Raw genomic sequence first — 25,557 nt, 5'->3', positions numbered from 1 at the left:
GAGACATTATCCAGATTCTTATTAGGCTACACACAGATAATTAGGCCTGTGTAAGATATGGAAAGGGCGGCAGTCTGACAGATAGGTTTCCTGTCCAACGTGGGGTAAGGCAGGGCTGTGTGTTGGTGCCGACCCTGTTCTGTCTATTCACGAACGGGGTTATAGGACACTTGTGTAGAATCCCTAACATTGATGCCCCGCAATTGAACAGCAGCAGGGTGCCAGCGATTATGTTCGCGAATGACACCCTGCTGCTGTCAAAAACACCTATGGGGCTACAGAGGGTTCTGGACGGATTTTTGGAGTTTTGTAATGAAAGGGGATTAGAAATAAACCCCTCGAAGACTAAATTCATGATCCTTAGCCAAAAGCCCAAGAATAGCCCAAATCCCCGCTTGGGATCTACACCCCTAGAGAGAGTTCAAGTGATCGAGTACCTATGCATAACCCTCAATCAAAACTTAACCTGGTTGCCACACAAAACAAAGGCAACCACAAAACTAATTCAGAGGGCTGGTGCTATCACAAGAATTGCAAAAAAATCCCCCCTTCGCCCACTGGCACCTGCAATAAACATTTATAAAGCCCAAGCACGTGGAGGCATCACCTACGGGGCTGAGCTATGGGGACATACACCACTACAGTCTATACAGGTCGCTGAGAACAATTTTATCAGACAACTGGCGGCCCTTCCTTTGAGTACCCCCTTGCTCCCCTTGAGAATGGACTTAGCACTGCGCCCTATCACCGAAGAACTAAGCCTCAAACCGCTTACTTATTGAAGGCGGCTGTGAAGCAGCCAGGATTTGGGCCATTATAGAAGCGAACTACAGGAGCTCCTTAGATCAACTCAAGTGTCCAAAATTCCATGGCTCAAGTATATCAGGGACATGTGCACGACCCTTGGAGTTCCAGAGTTATGGTGTAATCCAGAACTATTGTCCGTAAGGCTCCCGAGGAAAGAACTCTCCAAATTGTTCTACAACTTCATGCTACAAAGATCTTTGAGTCTGATCCGGGAAGGCTCTCTAACTGACAGTTTCACCAAAGTAAAAGACTCTTATAGACCTGAATATGTCTTAGACGCTATGTCCCCAGTGCACGTTAGGAAGATCTTCCTGCAGTGGAGATACGGCTCTCTCCCTTTGAGGTGCTTCACTAAAACTTGGAATGGGAATCTAGACTTGAGCAATTGCCCTGCGTGCAATTACAAGCTGGAAAGTGACCTACACGTGGTCTTGTTTTGCAAAGCTTACAGCAAAAACAGGAGCTATTGGCTGGTCCCCTATTTAAGGAACCTGGGCTTTCGGACTTACGCCCCAGCCTATAGAGTGCTAAAAACTGACCTTGCAGCCCCAACTGTCTTTGCAATGGCGAAATTCCTGATGGCAATGTGGAGATCACGGGCAAGAATCATAAGGGACTCCAATGCGGCACGATCCATAAGTTCTTAATCTAATCTAAAAATGTACTGTGTAATCATGAACTTTGATTTCTCGAATTTTAAAATTTCTGAATCCATTTAAAAATCTTTTTAATGATTTAATGTTGTTTACTTGCACATCTTTTATGATCTCAACGATCGAAATAAAGATTTATGAATTGAATAGAAAATCATTGGGCAATTGGAGCTAGAGAGTAAAAAGATGGCTCTGGAAGAAAGAAGAATTCAGATGGAGCATGAGATGAAAATGAGGGAGATGGATCTGAGAGCATCTACTCCCTCTGGTGGCAGCACTACGCCAGTGCAGGTAGAATCAAGGGTGTACTTCCCAAAGGAGGTGGTTAAGGATTTTTTTTTTTAATGATGACATAGGGCAGTGGTTCAAGGCCAAGAGGTAGCCATGTCTTCCCACCAGGTCCCTGAGAGAGATTGGGGAGCGGGGTTGTGGGGGCGGTTCCTCAGTGAGGGGGGACACACTGTTAGATTTAGCCTCTGAAGTTCATAATTCCTACCCCCACATGAAGGAAGCTTTGATGGCAAGGTATGGGTTAACTCCTGAATTGTACAGACAGAGGTTCAGGGGTTGCACCTATGTTGAATATGTGACTTTGTTTTGCAAAGCACTGGATGGTTGGGTATAGGGTAGCAAAGTGAATGATTTTCAAGGTCTCTTTGATTTAATTGCATGGGAGCACTTGTCTAGTAATTGTTTTCCTGAGCTACGCCAGCACCTGATTGATAGCAAGCTGATTAACCCTAGGAAGCTTGCTGAGGAGGTGGACCGCTGGGTCAGCACCAGGGTCCACAAGGGTCAAGTGGGAGACTTAGCCAAGGGTGGGCAGGGTCCCCAGCAGAAGAGTGGGGGCACAAGGGTAAACAGAGGGAGTTTCAGAAGAGGCCCCAAATTAGTCACCAAGGGAACCAAGGGAAAGGTTCTCAGCCTCCCCCACCCCAGAGGGCAGACCGGGGCCCGACAGGTACCCCTGTTCAAAGAGGGCCCATAAAGTGTTTTAAGTGTGGTGAACTGGGTCATTTTGCCAATGATCTCAAGTGTCGTCTGTTTGGTAAACCAGCACCCAAGGGTGCTCCGCCCCGGCAGATGGCTAGTGTAGCCTTTGGGGAGGAGGAAGAAGTCCAAGGTGGGTGGAACCCCGTTCGGATGACCCTAGTCTCTTTAGGAGACAGTGAGATGGTCCCTGAGAACTACCTGCTCCAACACTAAGAAATATAGGCAGGTGGTGACCATCAATGGAAAGAAGGTGGAGGCTCTTAGAGACACAGGAGCCAGTGTGACTGCAGTCCGGCAGCACCTGGTGTCTCAAGAGCAGGTTGTACCCCATACATACTTCTGGGTTGTCAACGCTGACAACTCTGAGAGTCAGTGTCCAATGGCTCAGGTTTCCTTTGAGTGGGGGGAGTCTCTGATACTCTGCAGGTTGCTGTGAGAACTGCCATGCCTGTAGACTGTTTGCTAGGGAATGACTTGGAGAGCTGCCCTTGAGAAAAGGTGGAGAAGACAGCTCACCTGAAGATGGTGGGTTTACTTGACTGGGCGTGCGTGACCACCCGGTCAATGGAAGCCAGTAGGGGTGCTAAAGAGGTTCTGGAGCCTGAGGGAGAGGCCCAGAAACCGGCCTTAGGGATAAGGCACAGGAGGCACAGGAAACCGGCCCCTGAAGTTCCCACAGCCCAGGAAGAAGCAGACCTTGAGTGGGATGCCCTGGAGCCTACCGGGGAACAGATAGCTGAACTGGGGGACCTGCCTGAGCTGACCCATTGGCAGCAGGAAGGAGGCCCCTCCAGGGAAGAATTCTGCAGGGAGCAGAAAGAATTCCCTTCTCTCGTGGGTGTGCGGCAGCAGGCTGCAGACCAGGCCAATGGTGATCAGTCCTGTACACATTGCATTTATTGGGAGAATTACCTCCTATATTCAGAGCCTAAGGTTGCTGAACCTGGGTCAGCCCGTGTGCTCGTGGTACCCCAGAAGTTCAGAGCCTTCCTACTGGGGCTGGCTCATGATGTGCCATTAGCAGGGCATTTGAGGCAGGACAAGACCTATGAAAGGCTTCTCATCCACTTTTATTGGCCTCAAATGCACAGGAGCTCAGATGCTCATTGTAGGACCTGCCAGACTTGCCAGGCAAGTGGTAATATTGAGAGGAAGCAAAAGGCTCCTCTCCAGCCATTCCCCGTAGTCTGTACCCCATTTCAGCGAGTGGGAATTGACATTGTGGGGCCACTGGACCCCAGGACAGCCATGTGTAACAGGTTTATCCTGGTCCTGGTGGATCATGCCACCCGGTACCCTGAAGCTATCCCTCTGAGGACAGTGACGGCCCCCGTGGTGAGACGGGCACTGATGGGAATTTTCTCAAGAGTGAGATTCCCTCTAGAGGTGGTGTCTGACAGGGGCACCAATTTCATATCCAGGTATATGAAATCCCTTTGGCAAGAGTCTGGTGTAACCTACAAATTCACCACACCTTACCACCCCCAAGGAAATGGGTTGGTTGAGAGATTCAACTAAACTCTTAAGGGCATGATTATGGGTCTGGAAGAACCCATGAGGCATAAGTGGGACGTCCTCTTACCATGCCTTCTCTTTGCATACCGTGAGGTACCACAGAAGTCTCTAGGGTTCAGCCTTTTTGAGCTCCTGTATGGCCACCCAGTCTTAGAGGTCCTCTAAGTCTGGTCAAGGAAGGCTGGGAGCAATCTCCCAGGAAACCTCCCCAGAATGTATACAGTTACATGCTGGCCTTCAGGAACCAGACTAGGCAATTCAGAGCACTCGCTGAGGCAAATCTAGAAGCCAGCCAGGAGGAGATGAAGCAGTGGTATGACCAGAATGCCACTCTGGTTGAGCTTCAGCCTGGTCAGAAGGTGTGGGTCTTGGCCCCCGTGGAGCCTTGTGCCTCCAAGATATGTGGACAGGCCCCTTTGAGGTTGTGGAGTGCAAGAGTCCAGTTACCTAATTGGTGGACTTGCAATCTCCCAGGAACCCCTTGAGGGTCCTGCATGTCAACCGCCTTAAGCCCCACTTGGAGAGGTCAGAAGTGGGTATGTTCTTAGCGACAGATGATGGAATGGAGGAGGAGACAGAGCCTCTTCCTGACCTCCTGGTAGCCAGAGAGCAAGATGGGTCAGTGGTTGGAGTTAACCTCTCACCCACCCTGACCCCTAAACAACAGAATGACTGCCGCCAGTTGCTGGGACAGTTCTCTGACCTGTTTTTCCTGGTCCCTAGTATCACTGATTGGTGCGTCCATGATGTGGATACAGGGGACAGTTCACCTGTGAAGCACAAGGCTTAAAGGGTGACTGACAGGGTCAGGTCCTGCATCAAAGAGGATGTCTCAAAGATGCTTGCTCTTGGGGTGATTGAGTCCTCCAGCAGTCCTTGGGCCAGCCCGGTGGTCTTAGTCCCGAAGGCTGCAGCGCCGGGTGCCACACCCAAACTCCGGTTCAGTGTGGACTACAGAGGACTCAATTCAGTCACCAAGACTGACGCGCACCCCATCCCCAGAGCTGATGATCTCATTGATCGGTTAGGGGCTGCACGGTACCTCAGCACGTTTGACTTAACGTCTGGGTACTGGCAGATAGCCTTGACTGATGGGGCCAAAGAGAGGTCAACATTCTCCACACCAGATGGGTATTTCCAGTTCCGGGTTGTGCCATTTGGGATGAAGAATGCCCCTGCCACCTTCCAGAGGTTGGTCAACCAGGTGTTGGTTGGGCTGGAGGAATTCAGTGCAACCTACCTGGATGACATAGCAGTGTTCAGTGTCACATGGGAAGAACATCTGTGCCACCTCTGGGAAGTGTTGTTGGAACTGCCCAAGGCAGGCCTCAAGATCAAGGCGAGTAAGTGCCAGATCGGCCAGGGTTCCGTGGTGTACTTGGGACACCAAGTGGGTAGCGGCCAAATGGCGCCTCTCCAACCCAAGATTGAAACCATCCTGGCTTGGGAACCCCCAAAGACCCAGACAGAGGTGCAGGACTTTTTAGGACTCACAGGGTACTACAGGAGATTTGTCAAGGGGTATGGCAACATTCTTGCACCCTTGACAGAGCTGACTTCCAAGAAGCCGCCCAGGAAAGTGATCTAGACTGACACCTGTCAGAAAGCTTTTGACAACCTGAAGACTGCCATGCGCACGGAGCCTGTGCTCCTGGCCCCTGACTTCTCCAAAGAATTTCTTCTGTAAACAGACGCTTCAGAGCATGGTGTAGGGGCTGTTCTCACAGATGACTGAGGAGGGCAGGGGCCAACCTGTAGCCTTCATCAGTAGGAGGTTACCTCCATTGGAACAGAGGTGGAGTTCAATTGAGCGAGAAGCATTTGCTGTGGACTGGGCACTGAAGAAACTAAGACCCTACTTGTTTGGGTCTCACGTCTGGGTTCAGACAGACCACAGGCACCTCAGATGGTTGATGCAAATGAGAGGTGAGAACCCAAAGCTGTTGAGGTGGTCTATTTCCCTACAGGGTATGGACTTCACGGTGGAACATCGCCCTGGCACAGATCACGCCAATGCTGACGGTCTGTCCAGATTTTTCCGCCTTAGTGATGAGGAACTCCCTGGGGAAGGGTAGTTCTCCCCACATTTCAGCTGGAGGGGACACGTGTTAGACCTGGCACCATGGCGTGAGTTTCCCTTCCACTTTTTGCTGATGTGTCATATGTTTTGCTGGTGTTAGCCGCTCAGGGCACCGTGCCACTGCCAATCAGTGCCACAGCTCAAGTGCTCCCTATAAAAAGTGTATACATTGATTGGATTTCATGTTTGGCTTATTTGTTTTACTGTCAGACCCCAGTAAAGTGCACCAGGAGTGCCAGGGCTTGTAAATACAAATGCTGCCAGTGGGCTTGCATGGTACAAAAGGGGGTGGTGAGGGACGGAGCATCTGAACCAATCAAACACTCACACCAGTCAACAGATCTGGGTTTAATCCATCACTGTTCTTTGGCCCACTCTGCCACCCCAGTTCAGACATGGCCATATGCTAATCAGTCTAACCCTGTGCCTTATGGGAACAGTCCAGCCCGAACTGCCAATCCATGCCTTCCCTGGACCGTAAACAAGCTTCCGAGGACCGGTTTCTGGCATTTCAGCCGTCTTCAGCCCAGTTTGCTTGAAACCAGTGGCAAAGTGAGCAAGGGACTCACGTCTGAGCATACACTGCCAACTTATGTTGAACAAAGTTGTACGAAAGGGAGTGGTGATGGACGGAGCATCTGAACAAATCAAACACTCACACCCAGTCAACAGATCTGGGTTTAATCCATCACCGTTCTTTAGCCCACTCGGCCACCCCAGTTCAGACATGGCCAAATGCAAATCATTCTGACCCTTTGCCTCACCCAAATTTGTTGACTGGGTGTGAGTGTTTAATTGGTCCCTAGAGGAGAGGGTCCCTGTTTGGCACAAGTGCATACCTGTGCCAACCAGAGACCCCCAATTCTAACAGTACTTATATGCATACCTGACCACCTAACGTCTGTATATATCTATCTGATAATAAATAATATCTACCTCCATTGATATGTACCTGCAGCCACCATACCTTCAAATATAACACATTTTCCCTGAATCTCGCTTCAGTTTTTAGACCTGATCCCTCCCCTGGAAGTGATTCATAGGTCTGGGGACATCAATCATTTAAAGGATACCAGAAAAAAACATCTACATGTAGCTGGTGTAAGTGATGTAAGAAGGGAGAATTACCACATTGATGCCAATAAACTGAAGACCTCCACAGACAAGCAGGAGGACGATGAGTTGCCGGCGGACAGAGTGGTCCTTGAGTAAATCCACCACACTCTTCGAGTTTACACCATTAATCATCTTACGCTCATCCATCATGCTGGTCATCTCAGCCGTGTGGTCTCTTCCTTTCCAGAGCTGGTTCATGGCTAGGGGTGAATAAAAAATAAAAGGTTATTCCAGGACAAGAAGGACCTCACTTGTATTAAGTTGGGTCAGAGCAGAAGAGATAATAACTGATGGTACTGCATTAAGATTGGCCAGTGTAATATTAGGGTGACTCTAGGCACTTGTCAGTGCTCATGTCAAATGTCCGATGAATGCCCAAGGTGAAGAAAGGAAAACTCCAGGCATTTGAAATGTACTGTAAGTTTGAGAGTCATTTCTGATACATATACCTACATCTTCCTGCTGCCATGAGATTTGCTGTGGGAGGTGCTGTGACTCCAGGACCATGTCATGTGCATGATCTGTCTAAAGGCCTGGCTAGTGCAGGACAATCAATGAGTAACTGTGCTCTCTATCAGACCAATTATTGATTGATTGATTGATTGATGTCATGGCTCGTATCCATTGCCCAGACATTGGCAAGTGAAACGGGGCATGGTGACCCCATCCCAATATCAGTTCATGAAAGTGCTGACTTGGGATTTTCAGAGGAGGTGATATTACACTAATGTCAGTGCTTCTGCCAGCTGGCTTGTGATTTGAAGAGGAGGAGATATCACTCCAATGTCAGTACTTCTGTCTGCTGCCTTGGGATTAGCCAAGGGAGGGAATGGTGACTTCAGGCGCATTATACATATATGCATGTGACCTAGACTCAGAAGAGTAGAACGCGTTATTTTTTGTTTGTCAAACATAAAACTAACACATTTATTTGCATTAATTAATTACGGAGTGGATGTTTTCATCTACCCAGACCTGTTGGAATTGATTCTCTTCTACAGCCCAAACTGCTCAACGGAATTACACCAAATATGGTAAAAAGGTGGAAAGTCAAAATGAAAAAAGGTTCAATATCTATGGCCAGGCAGGATCCGCGCACCCTGCCGATCACGATCTTTATAGTAATTGGCTGGTAGGTGTATGAGTACATATGATGAGTGAGAACATGTATGAGTAACTGTATAGGACTGTTGGTGAATGAGTGGATGGGTGTGTAGATCTTGGAATTACTGAATAGGTGTGTTTTAAGTGGTATTGGTATGTCCATTGTTTTGAACATTTTAGTTTCAATTTTTGAGTGTGTGTATCAAAGTTTATATGATGGTGGTCTGCCACTCTACCACAAGGATGATGTCTTCAGTGATGTCATCAGTGATGTCATTGGAGATGTCATCAGTGATGTCCTGAGTGATGTCACAGACCTTGTCATGAGTGATGTAATAAGTGACGTCATCAGCAGTGCACTGCGGGCTTGCAAGTTATAGTTAGCTGAACTAACTAGAACGGGGGAATTTCAATGGATTTGTTCGAGTGAAATGTCCAACTAACTATAATGCCCCTGAAACCTAGGGTTTTTCCTGTGAATATATATATATATATATATATATATATATATATATATATATATATATATATATATATATATATATATATAAATATATATTACCTACTGGCGGTCACCAGTAGGTAGTTATAGTTAGGAGCTATTTTCCATAGGAAATCCGCAACATTCTATTTGGAATAACTTTGGGGCCGGTTGATGAATCTTCGCTAAATTTTCAAAACTTATGGCCAGCTCCAGTAAACTCTTATCCTGAAAGTCTTGGGATGATTTGTCAAGCGGGGGCTGAGAAAAAAGGGGGTCCCAAAATGTGTTTTCCCCATGCAATTTTCCATAGGAACCTTTAATCGCAGCTACAGCCCGAACTGCTGAACGGAATGACACCAAATTTGGGCAAAGAGGTAGTCTTTGGTTCACATTTGTGCCTTTTGATTAAAAGGTGCAAATCTGTTCACTAGTTTTTAGGTATTAAAGGAAAAAACATATATATATGGGCGGAGCCTAAATCACACATCTCATCGTGAGATCTGATTGGCTGTCAGCACTTCATCCAAGAAGTGTTGGCAGTCATCTTGGGACCAATATACATGATAGCACCTCATTAAAAACCATTGCAGTTAATAGAAGGTTTTAAGACTTTAGTTACATTATAAATCATTTGTTGATGGTACCATACTCATTTTAGGAATTGTGGTGTGTTCTAAAGTGATTTTACCATGTGAAAAAGCATTCTGCCGGGATATCATGAATCATGTTTGAGAGAAAACTATTTTCTCATTCTTTTCCCACAGAGGTTTGGAATCTGATCTATAAGCTAAGCTGAGAGCATATTTTCTGTAAATTCACATTATCTTTCTCAGTCATGTGAGAATGAAGTCTGACATTCTCAGTAAAACATGTAGATCCAACGGATCACTGACATAATATCGAGGGACAGAATATCGACTAGCAACAATATCGAGGAAAAAATATCGACACACAAAATATCGAGTTTGTATCTACAGATAGGTAAGTACAAAAATATTGAGTACAAAATATTGTTTACAAAAATATAGTTTATAAAAATATCGACTTTATTAAAAACAGTGTTAAATTAAATTAATATTAAATTAAATTAATATTAAAAATGTATTACTAAAATATATTTAAAAATAATTAAATTAACTTATAATAATTAAATAATTATTGAAAATTATAAAAAAAGTACAATCATATTTCTTAAAACATATATATATAGTAACATTATATAATTAAATAATATCCAATATTATTACCGTATGATAGCAGAATTGTAAAAAATACTATTCCCACTCCAGTGGGTGCAACAGTAGGGAAAGCGTTGGATAGCGTAGGGGTAAAAATTACTATTCCAACTCCAAAGAGTGCAACAGTAGGGAAAGCATTGGATAGTGTAAGGGTAATAATTACTGTTCCCACTCCAGTGGGTGCAACAGTAGAGAAAGCGTTGGATAGCGTAGGGGTACAAATTTCTATTCCCACTCCAGTGGGTGCAACAGTAGAGAAAGCGTTGGATAGCGTAGGGGTAAAAATTACTATTCCCACTCCAGTGGGTGCAACAGTAGGGAAAGCGTTGGATAGCGTAGGGGTAAAAATTACTATTCCAACTCCAAAGAGTACAACAGTAGGGAAAGCGTTCGATAGCGTAGGGGTAAAAATTACTATTCCCACTCCAAATAGTGCAACAGTAGGGAAAGCGTTGGATAGCGTAGGGGTTAAAATTACTATTTCCATTCCAAAGAGTGCAACAGTAGGGAAAGCATTGGATACCGTAGGGCAAAAAATTACTATTCCCACTTCAGTGAGTGCAACAGTAGGGAAAGCGTTGGATAGCGTAGGGGTAAAAATTACTATTCCTACTCCAGATGGGTGCAACAGTAGGGAAAGCATTGGATAGCGTAGGGATAACAATTACTATTCCCACTCCAGAGAGTGCAATAGTAGGGAAATTAAATACTTCATATATTATTTCAATAAATATAAATTAATATCTTTAAAAATTATTTTAAAGTAATTACCAATTTAATATAATATAATAATTAATCCATTTAAATTACAAATTAAAATTAATTATTACAATTATTTACCTATTAAAACAAATTAATTACTACTTAACAAATAATATTTTAACAATAAAAAATTATTTAACAATTAATTCAAATTAAATACAATTAAATTAATTGATTAATTTAGTTAATTATAAATAAATTACTTCCCACCCTATTCCCCTATACACCCACAACCCGCTACAGAAAATAAATTAGTAAAATTAACATAATTAACAATTACTCAATTAATTAAAATTAATTGCCAATTACAATTTAATTAATTACCAAATATAAATTAATTAACATTTAATTAGAAATGAATATCAATAAATACATTTTCATATTTAATTAATTTTAATTAAAATAATTCCCACCCTATTCCCCTATACACCCACAACCCGCTACAGAAAAAAATTAGTAATTAACATAAACAATTAATCAATCCATTAAAATTAATTGCCAAATAAAATTTAATTAATTACCAAATATAAATTAATTAACAATTAATTAAAAATGAATACCAATAAATAAATATAAATATTTAATTAATTATAATTAAATTACTTCCCACCCTATTCCCCTATAAACCCACAACCTGCTACAGAATTAAATTACGCAAAAATTAAAAAAACAAATTTTATTAATTAAAATAAATTATAACATAAATACACACTTTTCTCACATATAATAACATAAAAAACACTATAAAATATTCGATATTATTAAAAATTCGATAATTTTAATAACCTATATTATATACTTTGATATTTTAACTGTCTATATATTTAACATTCGATATTACATTACTTACCTTAAAAACTATATTTTTGATGTCTATATTCTGTCCAGTCGATATTTTGTCCATTCGAAATTTAAAACTCGATATTCTGTCCATTCAATATTTTGTAGTCGATATTTTGACTGTTTACCAGATCCAACATGGGCAGAGACTGTCAGTTGATTCCTTTGTGTTCTACTGCAGCTTCCCAGAGTGTTCTAAAAAACAACTAGAGCGCTAACAATCTTACTTATGGCAAAAGTATAGCACACCTAAAGCCATCTTGATTGAAATAAAGTTGTAACTCTTAAAACATTTAATTTAAAAAGGAACAAAATGAGGGGTTCATTTTGCCATAGAAAGTATGATTAGTGCTGCAGAAAGAAAAATGAGGGCACACTTTGAGTGACTTCTCAAATCCACTTCTATTTCATTAAAAAAAATTCTGACATGCAGACTGAAACATGTACTTTCAATACCAGTAGCAGACTTTCCTGGTGAGCAGTAGCTTTACTACAGTGATCTGATGAGCAACTAGAGAGCTAACATTCAGAATTTATGGCAAATGTGTGACACATCTGAATGCCTTCTTGATGGAACTAAAGTAAAACACTGAAAGTATTTCCTACTGAAGAGACTGTAGTAAATGAGGAAATTAGGAAACTTCATAACAAATAAATCTCCCAAGATAGCAGCCAGAGATAAAAAAGCTCAAATGTAGCACTAATATCACCCAGATGTAGCCCAAGTATAGCCCAATGACAGAATGTCCCAGAGTGTTCTGAAGAACAACTAGAGCACTAACAGTCTTACTTATGGCAAAAGTATAGAACACCTGAAGTCATCTTGAATGGAATAAAGTAGTAACACTTAAAACATTTAATTTGCAAAGGAACAAAATGAGGGGCTTCATTTTGCCATAGAAATTATGATTAGTGCTGCAGAAAGAAAAATTAGGCCACATTTTGATTTCTCAAACCCTCTTCTATTTCATTAAAAGATTCTAACATGTAGACTGAAACATGCACTTTGAATACCAGCAGCAGACTTCCCTGGTGAGCAGTAGCTTTACTACAGTGATCTAATGAGCAATTAGAGTGCTAACATTCAGAATTTATGGCAAATGTTTGACACATCTGAATACCCTCTTAATGGGGCGAAAGCAAGCAAGCATTGAAAATGCAATAGGTCCCACCCTTGTTTAAGTTAAAGCAATTCTGTTTGTAATTAGGTGGCTTTTTAGCTTTGCTTTTATTAGTGTTTTTCAAACGTTCGTGTGCATAACATGCATATGTATGCATATATGTATATGTATATGTATGAATGCATTTATATTTGTATTTATATAGCTATGCTAATTATATATCCATACTAATATTATAAAGAGAGAGCCCAAACCTTTGAGGCGTTTAATCTCAGGAACCACAGCACCAATCACAACACCCAATACAGCATTGGAAAGGGCAGTTGCAGCAGAAGGACATAGGCTATACAGATGCCCACCATATACATTTGAAAGGTAAAAGAACTCTACCAGCAAAGTAGTCCCTTGTGGGCGTGGGCGTGGACGGGGCGCGGCATGACGACAAAAAAAAGCGTTCCTCAAATGTGTGCGTTGTGCTGGGGGCGTGAACAAGGCCAATGTGTGTGGCAATTGCGCAGCACCAAGGGGTGTGGCCAATGGGCGCGACAAACGGCAACAATCGCGTGGCACATTCCCCCCCCAAAAAACGTGCCTTGAGGGTGTGTGGAAAACAAACGTGTGCGTTGGGCCGGGGGTGTGGCCAAGGCCAATGGGTGCGGCAATTGCATGGGAGAAGGGGGCGTGGCCAATGGGCGCTGCAATTGCCGGGGCTTAGGCGGGGGCAGACGCGACTGATCGTGCATGCGGGAACAATAACCTTACAGTATCCTTCACGCTGTCAGCCAGTCAACTCTCTGCATAAAGGACCGTGCCTGCGGGGACACTAACTGCAGCGTCTCCTGTGCGCTGTCACACACTCAACTCTCTGCATAAATGAATTGACACCAGGCGCACAACATCAACCAGGGCTGGAGCCGGGCTCAGGCGGCGGATGACGCGATTAAGCGCGCCTACTGGGACACTAACCTTTGAACTGACTTCACTTTCTCACACGCACAGCGTCTACAGTGCGCGCTGTCACCCACTCAACTCTTTGCATCAACGACTTTGCACCACAAGCACAACATCAAACAAAACTGGAGCCGGGCCTCAAGTCGGGGATGGCGCGATTCAGCGTGCCTGCGGGGACACGAAATTTACAACTGAATGCACTTTCACACACGCTTACCGGAAGTGGAGTACATACACATTAGGGACATCTGCTAATACTTCTTACTCCGAGGTACACACAGTATCTGCACACACAAGCCTAACTATTGTGACACTTCATGCTAAAAATGTTGTCTACCACGAGATTTTAAAATACATTTCCCATGCATATTACACACATTGCACACATTCTATTTCATACCCGGACAACGTCGGGACGGGCTGCTAGTATATATATATATATATATATATATATATATATATATATATATATATATATATATATATATATATATTTATATATATACACATACCTATATATAAATGCATATATATATATATATATATATATATATATATATATTCAATGAAAAAACCATAGGTTATAGGCCATATATAGTTAGGAATTAGCATTTACAAAACCTTATTTTACTCGCATAAAACCATTGAAATTCCATATATAGTTAGCTAACTATAAGCGCTAACTATATATCGCGCACCCGCAATCCACTGCTGATGATGTCACATATTACATCATTCATGACATGGTCAGTGACATCACTGATGACATCACTGATTACAACATCCAGTGACTGTATGTTTCTGTAAAGTTAAAATATGTTTCACATATTGAAGAATGAGTGGATGTATAAGTGTCTGGATGAAGAATTTAGTAGGTGCATGACTGACTGTATGAGTGAGTGATTAAATGTGTCTCACTGAGTGCATGGGTTAGTGACTAAACTGTCTTAATTCGTGCATCAGTATGTTTGTTGTTGTGTAAACTGCTGCTTGTGTTGATCAGTAGCTATAAGAGTAGCCATATGGGTTATTGATTGGTTGCCCAAATATTTGAATGGGAGGCTGAGTGTGTGTGTGGGTGGCTGGGAAGTGCGTGACTCTGTGCATAGATGTGTAAGCAGTTGATTCACTAGGAGTATGAGTTCAAGAGTGCATGTGGAAACAGCTATATGAGCGGTTGACTGTGCATGGGTGTGTTGGTGAGTGAATGGATTTCTCATTGCTACATGTGCAAGTAAGTACGTATGTAAAACACAATACATGTGAGAGTTGAGATATATAAATAACTGAACATAAGAGCCAGTGAATGTGTGAGTGGCTGTATCGATCACTGTGAGCTTGTATCAGGGATTATATAAGAGAGTAAATATGTGTTATTATATGTTTGAATAAGTAAGATGTGTATAACTGTATAGTTGAGGAAATGGAGGTGTGATTGATTCTTTGCATGACTGACTAGGTGTGTGAGTAAGTCCATGGATGAGTGACAGTCTGTGAGTGTCTGTTTATACTGAGTGTATGTAAGGTTATATTAGAGTCTGAAGAGGTTCATTGTATTATCACATGAGTGATGTGATCAGTGATGACAAATGAGATGTCATCAGTGATGTCATTTGAGTTGTCATCAGTGATGTCATTTGAGATGTCATCATTGATATCATTTGAGTTGTCATCAGTGATGTCATTTGAGATGTCATCAGTGATGTCATCAGTGATGTCACTGACCATGTCATGAATGATGTAATATGTGACATCATCAGCAGTGGATTGCGGGTGCGCGATATATAGTTAGCGCTTATAGTTAGCTAACTATATATGGAATTTCAATGGTTTTATGCGAGTAAAATAAGGTTTTGTAAATGCTAATTCCTAACTATATATGGCCTATAACCTATGGTTTTTTCATTGAATTTTCAAGGTTTTGTAAATGCAAATTCCTAACTATATATCCACTATAACCTATGGTTTTTTCTGTGAATTTCATTGGTTTTTTAATAGCAAATATGAAAAGCTTTAAAATGTCAAGTACGTGATAGATAAAAACATTTTCGTATTTATGCACGCTGATGTGCTTTGAACGCTGCCCCCCCCCCCTCCCCTCTTTTGCCTTTGTTAGTACTCTCTCTTTGCAGATACAGAAGGGCAGTTAACGCAGGCCTTTACCCCCGTTGTAATCCGTCGTACCTCCTTGTCTCTCCATTTGATTGATTGTTGTCCAAGCATTTACTGTTTTAGAATTGGTTCTCTTTGGATCATTCTCTATTTACAAACAAGCACAAAGTCGCAATACTCTGTTTAGTCTTTGCAGATAGTGAAAAATCGTGTAAAAAAATAAAAGTAATCGAGCAAAATCAGTAGGCCACTAATTGGATCTCTTTTTGACCTCGCTAAAATAGAAATATTAGGAACAACCCTTCTTGAGAAATACGAAAATAGTGAGATGAACTGAGCTCCACACCATGAGGGCTGCAAGACAGCTCGGCTCCATCACCCATCCCGCACAAAATAATGACAAACCCTATGCAAATATTAAAAATATAGACAACACACCAGCAAAGAAATAGGGTAAAACATTTTATTAAAAAACTATTTACATAACGTTGGTTTATAAGATGATGTCAGTAGTGGACCGATGTGTGAATAGATCGAAAACAGCACAAGGCTCCAAGATCCGGATAGCAAGCTCCTGGATGTTGGGTGCCATAGTTTAGAGTTCTGAATTTCAGCCTTTTTCAATGCCTGTGCTTTGTTGAATCAAAATGGCGGTTTGACACAAAGCTGACTCAAGCGTTGTTACTGATGCTATGCAGACCAAAACTGGTTTTCAGTTTGTACATTTTTCTAGATTTTTCAATCCAAGTTTGGTTGACTTTGTAGAACGATGGCTTCAGATTTTCAACATACGGTGTGGTGGCGCTGACTGGGAGGGGGCGCTTCGCTCCTGCCCCCTCCCCAAGTAAGATTTTCATACGTGAAAGTACGTTAATGGTTTTGGTCCCCGAGATGCTTCGATGTCACTACCATTCTCAAATAGCATAAGTTCTGGATGTTGGGTGCCATAGTTAAGAGTTCTGAGCAGCGCTTGTAACACTGTCTGAAGCTTATTTCCTCCTACTGCAGCTTCACTATTCTCAAAGTAAGTGAGTGTCGTTTGTGGACCTGACTGCATTAGAAAACAATATGATATGTTACCTTCCTAAACAGCTTGACGGAGGCCCCTGAGGGGCGCTGTGATGGCCATGGACTCGGAGAAGACGCTTGGCTCCGACACCCTCCCCAAGTCTTATAGCACTGGTGTAGCCTGAGATCGCCCCCGACATAGGCGGCCGGCTCCCGGGGTCCGGCGGTACTTTTTGCCTTTTGATGACTCTTCAATTCTGGACCTTGTCCCACAATCCGTTTGACCTGAAGACAAGCTGTAGTGAGGCGCCCCTTTATCGTTTTAGTTGCCATTCTGCCCGCTTTTGCTACACTGTGCCTCTTCCGCCATTCAGCTGTTTTCCGCCCGCTCTTGCGACTACAGCGTCTCGCTCACCATGTAGTTGAGATGCGCCCGCTCTAGCGGTGCAGCGATAGGCGGCTGCCACAGGACTCTCAAAATGGCGGCCGGCTCTTCGGTTTTGGGCCTGGTCCACTAAAATGGCCCTGGGACACCTTGGAACTCGGACGCTTGTCTGCTAGGGCTTGGATCCCATTCTCGAAAAGCGTCCCCTCAGCCGTGAAGATTCTACAAAAGTCATGGGGGCCTCCGACTCCCGCAGGCTTCTGGTGGGGAGCGGCTGCCATGATTGCTCGTGGAATGGCCACGACGGAGCTACGAGATGGTAGTGGTCTCATGCTGACGCCAGCTTTAGTCTGAAACATCCAGAAACACTGTAGACTACCAATTCGATCAGTTCCGGTAGCGCCCCAACATGACCCGGAAGAGAAGAACTTGCCCTCCCCTCTTTGACTGATGGTTCTTGTTGCCTGTCCCCTCTGTTGTCATTTAATAGAACTTTTTGGACTACTGAAAGGGGTTGTGTTCTGAACGCTGGTTGGTGGAGACATTTAGACTATATTCTTGACCTACGTTGTCGCGTAATGCGTTTTATGACACGCCGCGTTAGCGCACCCGGAAGTGATCCGAGGCGCGGCGCGCAGCGCGTAACGTAAGCATAACAGGTCATGTGACTTGTTAATAAAACTTTTCATTGGTTCATTTTACTTTTGTTAATTTAATGATGAAAAGCTTGGTCATATGACCTAAAAATTACGCTTTTTATTATTTTCGAACAATATTTTTTTTTCAAACATATGTTATAATATTCCAGGCTAATGTACTTTCCCGGAAAATTTACAACTGTCTGGCAAGTAAAATATATTCCTTTTTCGAGAAAAAGGGCGTTTCTTCCTTCCATGACGGAGCCGTTGAGTAAAAGAGATTCGGCCTGCTGTCTTAGTCGCCGATGCGCCTGATTATCAGATTCTTATCGATCACTTTATGTTGCAGACATGAAAAACACAACTGCCCTTGACCATTTATCTTTACTGCGTTCCTACATATTATACCTTTTATCCGTCATGTAATTGGACTGCTTTATTTCACTTGCCTTTTACTGATTCGAAAACAGTCACTAAAAGTAAAAACTTTACAAATGAAAATACTACTACCGTGTTTTGTTTTAAAAACCTTTATTGTGAAAATGTCAGTATACAAATACGGGCCTATAACCACGTGGGCCGGCCACGGAGCAAACTCAAATCGTATATGATGAGGAGACATTTACACTGTAGAAGAACGTAACGAGCGGGCCATTAGGTGACAAGAACAAAGGTGTCTAACAGTTGCGGAATCGGTGGACGTACATTTTGTAATTAAAATACGACAGGGCCACTTACAATAACATTTTCTAGATATACATTTGCGGGCAAAGAGTTACGAGTCCCATTTATACCGGCGCCATTTTGGGCGAGGCCGGGCAGGTCCAAGATATAGTCAAAATGTCTCCACCAACCATCGGCCAGACCAGAACCCCTTTCGGCCCTTTATGCTACAAGATGGTGTCTTCCATTCAGAAAATATTGGTGGCAGCATTTTGAAAGGAAACAGAAACAGCCGTTCTCCTAGTGAGTTTCACATTGTTACATTTAGGAAGAATGTTGAAGAGTAGTATGTGGAAAATCTGAAGCCATTTTTCTACAAACTCTCAATCAGACTTGGATGGAAAAAAAAAACATGAAGAATGTACAAACTGAAAACCAATTTTTGTCTGTATAGCACCAACAGTAACACTTGAGTCAGCTTTGTGTCAAGCCGCCATTTTCATTCAATCAATAGCGTCCCCCTGCACACATTCAGGGACCTGGTCGTGTCTTCAGATGAAACGCATTGTAGGAAAAGAAGCAGAAAAGAAAAGGCAAAAAGTTCCGCCGGACCTAGTGAAGCTGCAGCAGGTGCAAATAAGCTTCAGACAGTCTTCAACTTACTCTGATTCTTATAATAAACTTCAGATAGTCTTACAAGCACTACTCAGAACTCTCAACTGAGGCACTCAACATCCAGGACTTGCCATTCGGATCTTAGCGCCTTGTATTTTTGTTTTGTTCTTGATGGAGGGGAAACAACAAAAAACAGGCATTGAAAACGGCTCAACTGGAGCAAAAAAAAAATTACTTCTTGGGTGCATTAGGGCATTTATGATTTTCGAATGCCGTATTCATCATGTTGATGCTCATGTTGCCATAGGACAGCATAGCACCACAGTGTATACAAGTTAACTTCATATGTTCAGATGAGGCAGGTGGCATATTTAGCATTCACCTTCTTTGATCCAGGAGGGATGGAGAAAAACTGCCAGATGAAACTTGAAACTTGGCCATCCAGATCTCGGCGCGTTCGACTCACTGTACCGCAACAGTGACCGCAACTCAGCTGGACACGCCGTCTTTCGGCGCAGCATTGTAGGATGGCCACACCAGTGCGGCAATTTGCTAGACACCACCTCGGTGCCATCCGGATCTCGGCGCGTTCGAGTCACTGTACCGCAACAGTGACCGCAATTCAGCTGGACACGCCGTCTTTCGGCGCAGCATTGTAGGATGGCCACACCAGTGCGGCAATTTGCTGGACACCACCTCGGTGCCATCCGGATCTCGGTGCGTTCGAGTCACTGTACCGCAACAGTGACCGCAACTCAGCTGGACACGCCGTCTTTCGGCGCAGCATTGTAGGATGGCCACACCAGTGCGGCAATTTGCTGGACACCACCTCGGTGCCATCCGGATCTCGACGCGTTGTGCTGCCTTCGGCCTATTCGCACATCGGTCCGCTACTGACAGTGACCGCAACTCAGCTGGACACGCCGTCTTTCGGCGCAGCATTGTAGGATGGCCACACCAGTGCGGCAATTTGCTGGACACCACATCGGTGCCATCCGCATCTCGACGCGTTGTGCTGCCTTCGGCCTATTCGCACATCGGTCCGCTACTGACAGTGACCGCAACTCAGCTGGACACGCCGTCTTTCGGCGCAGCATTGTAGGATGGCCACACCAGTGCGGCAATTTGCTGGACACCACCTCGGTGCCATCCGGATCTCGACACGTTGTGCTGCCTTCGGCCTATTCGCACATCGGTCCGCTACTGACGCCGCCTCACGTGCCAACGGATTTTCTACGCTTTTTGTAGCCCTATGCCGCAGAACAGGTCATGTGACTTGTTTATAAAACTTTTCATTGGTTCATTTTACTTTTGGTTTCCTAAAGATGGAAGGCTTGGTCATATGACCTAAAAATAACACTTTTCATTGGTTTAGAACATTTTTTTTCCCAAACGATGAAAGCCCCACCTTGTTTCTGGATCATTCAGACTGAAGCTGGCGTCAGCATGAGAGCACCACCATCTCGTGGCTCCGTCGTGGTCATTCCGCGAGCAATCATGGCAGCCGCTCCCCACCGGAAGCCTGCGGGAGTCGGGGGCCCCCAAGACTTTTATACAATCTTCACGGCTGAGGGGACGCTTTTCGAGAATGGAGCCCAAGCCCTAGCAGGCAAGCGTCCGACTTCCAAGGTGTCCCAGGGCCATTTCAGTGGACCAGGCCCAAAACCGAAGAGCCGTCCGCCATTTTGACAGCCATGTGGCAGCCGCCTATCGCTGCACTGCAAGAGTGGGAGCAACTCCACAACATGGTGAGCGAGACGCTGTGGCCGCAAGAGCGAGCGCAACTCAGCTAGATGGCCGCCACCTGGGGAGGCCCGTTCACGCCGCCTCCCCCCCCCCCCCCCCGGGCCGCCGCACGCCAATTTTCGGAGCAGCATTGTAGGATACCAAAACCAGTGCGGCAGTTTACTGGACATCACCTGGGTGCCTGTCGTACATGTTGTGTCAGCCATGTGACACTGGACACAGACCGCTACTGACGAGGCCTCCCCCCGCACCACCCGGGACGCCCCACGCTGTTTTTCTGTGCTGCATTGTAGGATCCCTAAACCAGTGCGGCACCCAGGCGACATCACCTGGGTGCCGTCCAGAACTCTGCACGTTGTGCTGCCTTGGGACTATTCGCACAACAGACCGCTACTGACGAGGCCTCCCCCCGCCCCACCCGGGACACCCCACGCCAATTTTCGGAGCAGCATTGTAGGATCCCTAAACCAGTGCGGCACCCAGGCGACATCACCTGGGTGCCGTCCAGAACTCTGCACGTTGTGCTGCCTTGGGACTATTCGCACAAAAGACAGCTTCTAACCATTGTTGCTTTTTGTGTTAATAAATGTTTAAATGTTTTTAGTTTTTGTTCTGTTCATTATCGTTAAAAGTTAATAAAGTTTTATAACCTTACTTTGTTGGAGTGTTATCTATTTTTTGAAAAACGGGTGAATGGGGCCTTGAATCGGGTTATTGTCATGTGTGGGCTTTGGAAGTGTGCTGCTGCAGGATCGGACATTTCAAACTCAAATGCACGTTCTTTTTCTTACCTTTCCGAAGCATGGAGCGCAATAGCAAGCAGAGAAAGGGTGATGCACGTGTTGAACACTACCTGACCTGGCAAGTTGCTGGCAGTGCCCCCCCGCCCGCTCCTGAAAGAGGGCACACACACACCGCCGCCCCGAGTACTTCAGAAATCTTTAAAAGACCATGCGCTTGTTCATGAGGCTTAAATGGTTTATCACCTCTTCTAGAACCCCTACATCGACCCTCTGACGTTTCATGGAAAAATTACCATGTAACACAATACCAAGCCCTATCAGCTGAAACCCCCAAGGAATCGTGGGGCATATTAGCAAGGGGGTTTATCTCCGCTTTTTTGGCTTTAAAAACCATGAAAGCGGAGATAAAATTATTTCCCTATTATCAAGCTGTCGCTAACACCAGTTAGTGACACCTAAAAGGAGATAGCGACCATCTTGGGCCCGGCTTTGCATGTCAGTAATACTTATCACTAATGACATGCAAAGTGGCGTGCCAAGATGTTAGCGACTGGAAACAGTCCCTAACATCGCTACCTTCTATTACCAACTTTTGGAGATATTCGCACTAAGCGCGAATATCTCCAAAAGCTAACACCTGCCCTGAGCAGGTCTTAGCCATGTTATCCAATGGGAGGTGGATAACATGGCTAAGAGCATTAGGTCGATAATACATGAATATCGCTGACTTTTCTGCGATAATAGCAAGGTTTATCTGCGATAAAAATCGCCGATGTGCGGCGATAATTTTTGTCTCTAAACAAGTTATAGACAAAAATTATCGCTAGTTGTTAGTAATATGCCCCCGGGTTTTTGCTTGCAGAAATCGGGAGGCGGGAGACTAGCACTGAAATCAGTACTCACACGCCTGAATCAGGAGAATTGGCATGTCTGAATTCTCTACAGCTGGGGCCATAAACTACATCCGCAGGGGTAGGTGATAGCCTGGGACCAGCCTAGCATCTAAAATGGCTGCCGTGCACGACAAAATTGTGGCATTCGAAAAAAGGCAAGATGGCGCAGCCGCTGGAAGAGATATATCAACATATATCAGCCTCCTCAGCCACCCTCAGGAAACATAGGGGATTAGGATATGTCTCCCGCACCCCCTTATACCTAGTACTTTAATTAACGAAGCACAAAATGGCGAATTCCCGTTTCGCTACCAGTTTGCGGCCCAGTTCGCGGCCCGTGAAGCGCTTCTACCGTGAAAAATCATTTTTTTTTTATTTTCCCCACGGGACCCTTTAATAACCCCAACAACATTCCTAGGGGGTCAAGAGGGGGATACCTTGCCCCCTTTCATTAAATTCCCCCTTAGTTTTTCACCTTTTCTTCTCTCTCGATCCTACCGAGAGACAAGATGGCGGCCGCTCCGGACTGTCACGCAGCAAAAAAAAAAAAAAAGCTCACGCACAGCCGCTGGAAGAGATGTATCAACATATATCAGCCTCCTCACCCACCCTCAGGAAACATAGGGGATTAGGATACGTCTCCCGTACCCACTTATAACTAGTAATTTAATTTACGAAGCACAAAATGGCGAATTCCCGTTTCGCTACCAGTTCGCGGCCGCGCTTCTACCGTGAAAAATCATTTTTTTTTTATTTTCCCCACGGGACCCTTTAATAACCCCAACAACATTCCTAGGAGGTCAAGAGGGGGATACCTTGCCCCCTTTCATTAAATTCCCCCTTCGTTTTCCACCTCTTCTTCTCTCTCGATCCTACCGAGAGACAAGATGGCGTCCGCTCCGGACTGTTTAGAATGTTGACAGACACCGGAGAGCCAATCAGCTTTCTGCGCGCAAAGTTCCGATAAGCGAAAAGTAAGCGGACCGGATCGCTGCCCAGAGCGCTGTTACAGATATATATCTTGGTTTGAACGTTAATTTCTCAAAAACTACTGGAGCACATATATTGAGACCTAGCAAAGGCACATCGGGCTAACAGTCCCTACAATTTTGCCAAGTTTCGTGCAAATCCATTCAGCCGTTCGAGCTAAAAGTGAGTCCAACCGCCCTATGGAAAACTCAATGCAAAAAACGCGTTTTGGGACCCCCCTTTTTTCTCAGCCCCCCCTTGACGAAACCCCACCAAATTTTCAGGAGCTGCTCAGAAACAAAATGTGCCATTTTCCTGAAAATTTCAGCCGATTCCATCCACAAACGCCAAAGTTATTAGACATAGAATTTTCAAAAGTCCCATAGGGAATTTATCCTAACTATATATACCTACTGGCGAACGCCAGTAGGTAATATATATATATATATATATATATATTTATATATATACACATACCTATATATAAATGCATATATATATATATATATATATATATATATATATATATATATATATATATATATATATATATATATATATATATATATATATATATATATATATATATATATATATATCGTGGAAACAGTCCCTCCCAACAAGAAGGACTCAGAGGCCGAAGGGGTTTTATGAGAAGCCAGCTCGTATTTATTCTTCTTCTGGCAGCGGTGGCGAATGCATTTCGGCTTTGACAGCCTTCCTCAGCGCCCAACGCAGAACACACCCATCAATCCCCACCTGTGTAAAATACTGTCCAGCGCTCGCTGCTCCTCCCCCTAATGAAGTTGTCACACCCATAGCAGTTTGTTTTGGATGAAGAAACTACAGTTCCCAGCAGGCACTGTGACGTCCAGCCTGGGTGGGTGGTGTGGCGGAGTGAGGCAAAACAATGGGTTCGCGCTGGTTACAGGTAGGTTGTGTGCACATCCAAGTTGAGGAACATCCACGGCCGGCTCCCTTGGTCCCCTTTCTCCGCAACTTCCAGCTCCACAGGAACACAGGCGGGGCAGGGGCAGTCAATGCGGACTTTGCACCAATCGGTAAAATACCTAAATCTCCCCGGATTTTCCTGTGGCTGCTGGTGGTCCAAAGGAACTGTCGATACCTCGACGTTAAGCAGCTGCAAGCAGTCTGATGCCAGTGTTTGTCCTTTGACCTTTGGTGTCGCGGGGCCTTCCGTAATGCGTCCCTGGCAGGCGCAGCAAAATCTCGTGGAAACAGTCCCTCCCAACAAGAAGGACTCAGAGGCCGAAGGGGTTTTATGAGAAGCCAGCTCGTATTTATTCTTCTTCTGGCAGCGGTGGCGAATGCATTTCGGCTTTGACAGCCTTCCTCAGCGCCCAACGCAGAACACACCCATCAATCCCCACCTGTGTAAAATACTGTCCAGCGCTCGCTGCTCCTCCCCCTAATGAAGTTGTCACACCCATAGCAGTTTGTTTTGGATGAAGAAACTACAGTTCCCAGCAGGGAATATATATATGCAACAGCTGCAGCCTTCCAAAAGCTCTGTATTGCACGACCAAGGAAAACCACACGAATCCAGCGTAATTAAGGCACAAAGGTTTATTTAAAAGCTGAGCCTAACGAAATCTGACGCGTTTCGGGCATCCGCCCTTGCTCACAGACAGTCAGTAAGTAAGACAACCACATTTAAATACCTGGTGCTCCACAGTTTTTTTCAAGTTACATTTTTTTCTTTCTCTTGCATTACACCATGTGACAATAGAAATAGAGGACATACTACAAATGTAGTACTCCATAGTCTGTTTTCCAAACATTACAATTAAAGTGGTCTGTCTCAAACAGTATACAATGGAAAAAATCCACATTTTAAAAGTCCTTATAAAGGTCTTTGTAAAGTGCATCATGTGACCAAAATAAAAATAAATTGGACACTGAACATACCAAGTCAGGCAAAATGACTGCATATAATGCTAAAAAAGTCCATTTACGTTGTGCTATATTACAGTTCACTTAAATCCAATGCAGTATTATGGATAAAACCTTATTCATGTGCAAATAAGCAATAAAGTGCAATGTGCCCTAATCTATAAAATATATATGGGTTACCAAGTTTAGGCAGATAACAGGAATCAT

General features: G+C 44.2%; 1 protein-coding gene across 1 annotated transcript in view; it reads right to left on the bottom strand.

The window, feature by feature from the left end:
* LOC147679018 (solute carrier family 2, facilitated glucose transporter member 11-like) overlaps positions 1 to 25,557 on the bottom strand; it is a 649,876-nt gene that overhangs the window by 266,394 nt on the left and 357,925 nt on the right. Inside the window, exon 7 of the mRNA XM_086942752.1 lies at positions 7,177 to 7,364. Coding sequence (XP_086798878.1) covers positions 7,177 to 7,364 — 188 coding nt within the window. The remainder of the gene's footprint in view (positions 1 to 7,176; positions 7,365 to 25,557) is intronic.

The sequence above is a fragment of the Lissotriton vulgaris genome, chromosome 11, assembly GCF_964263255.1.
Source record: "Lissotriton vulgaris chromosome 11, aLisVul1.2, whole genome shotgun sequence".
In the NCBI taxonomy this organism is placed as follows: Eukaryota; Metazoa; Chordata; class Amphibia; order Caudata; family Salamandridae; genus Lissotriton; species Lissotriton vulgaris.
The sequence above is the reverse complement of the archived record's forward strand: the minus strand, read 5'-3'. Positions and strand labels throughout refer to the sequence as shown.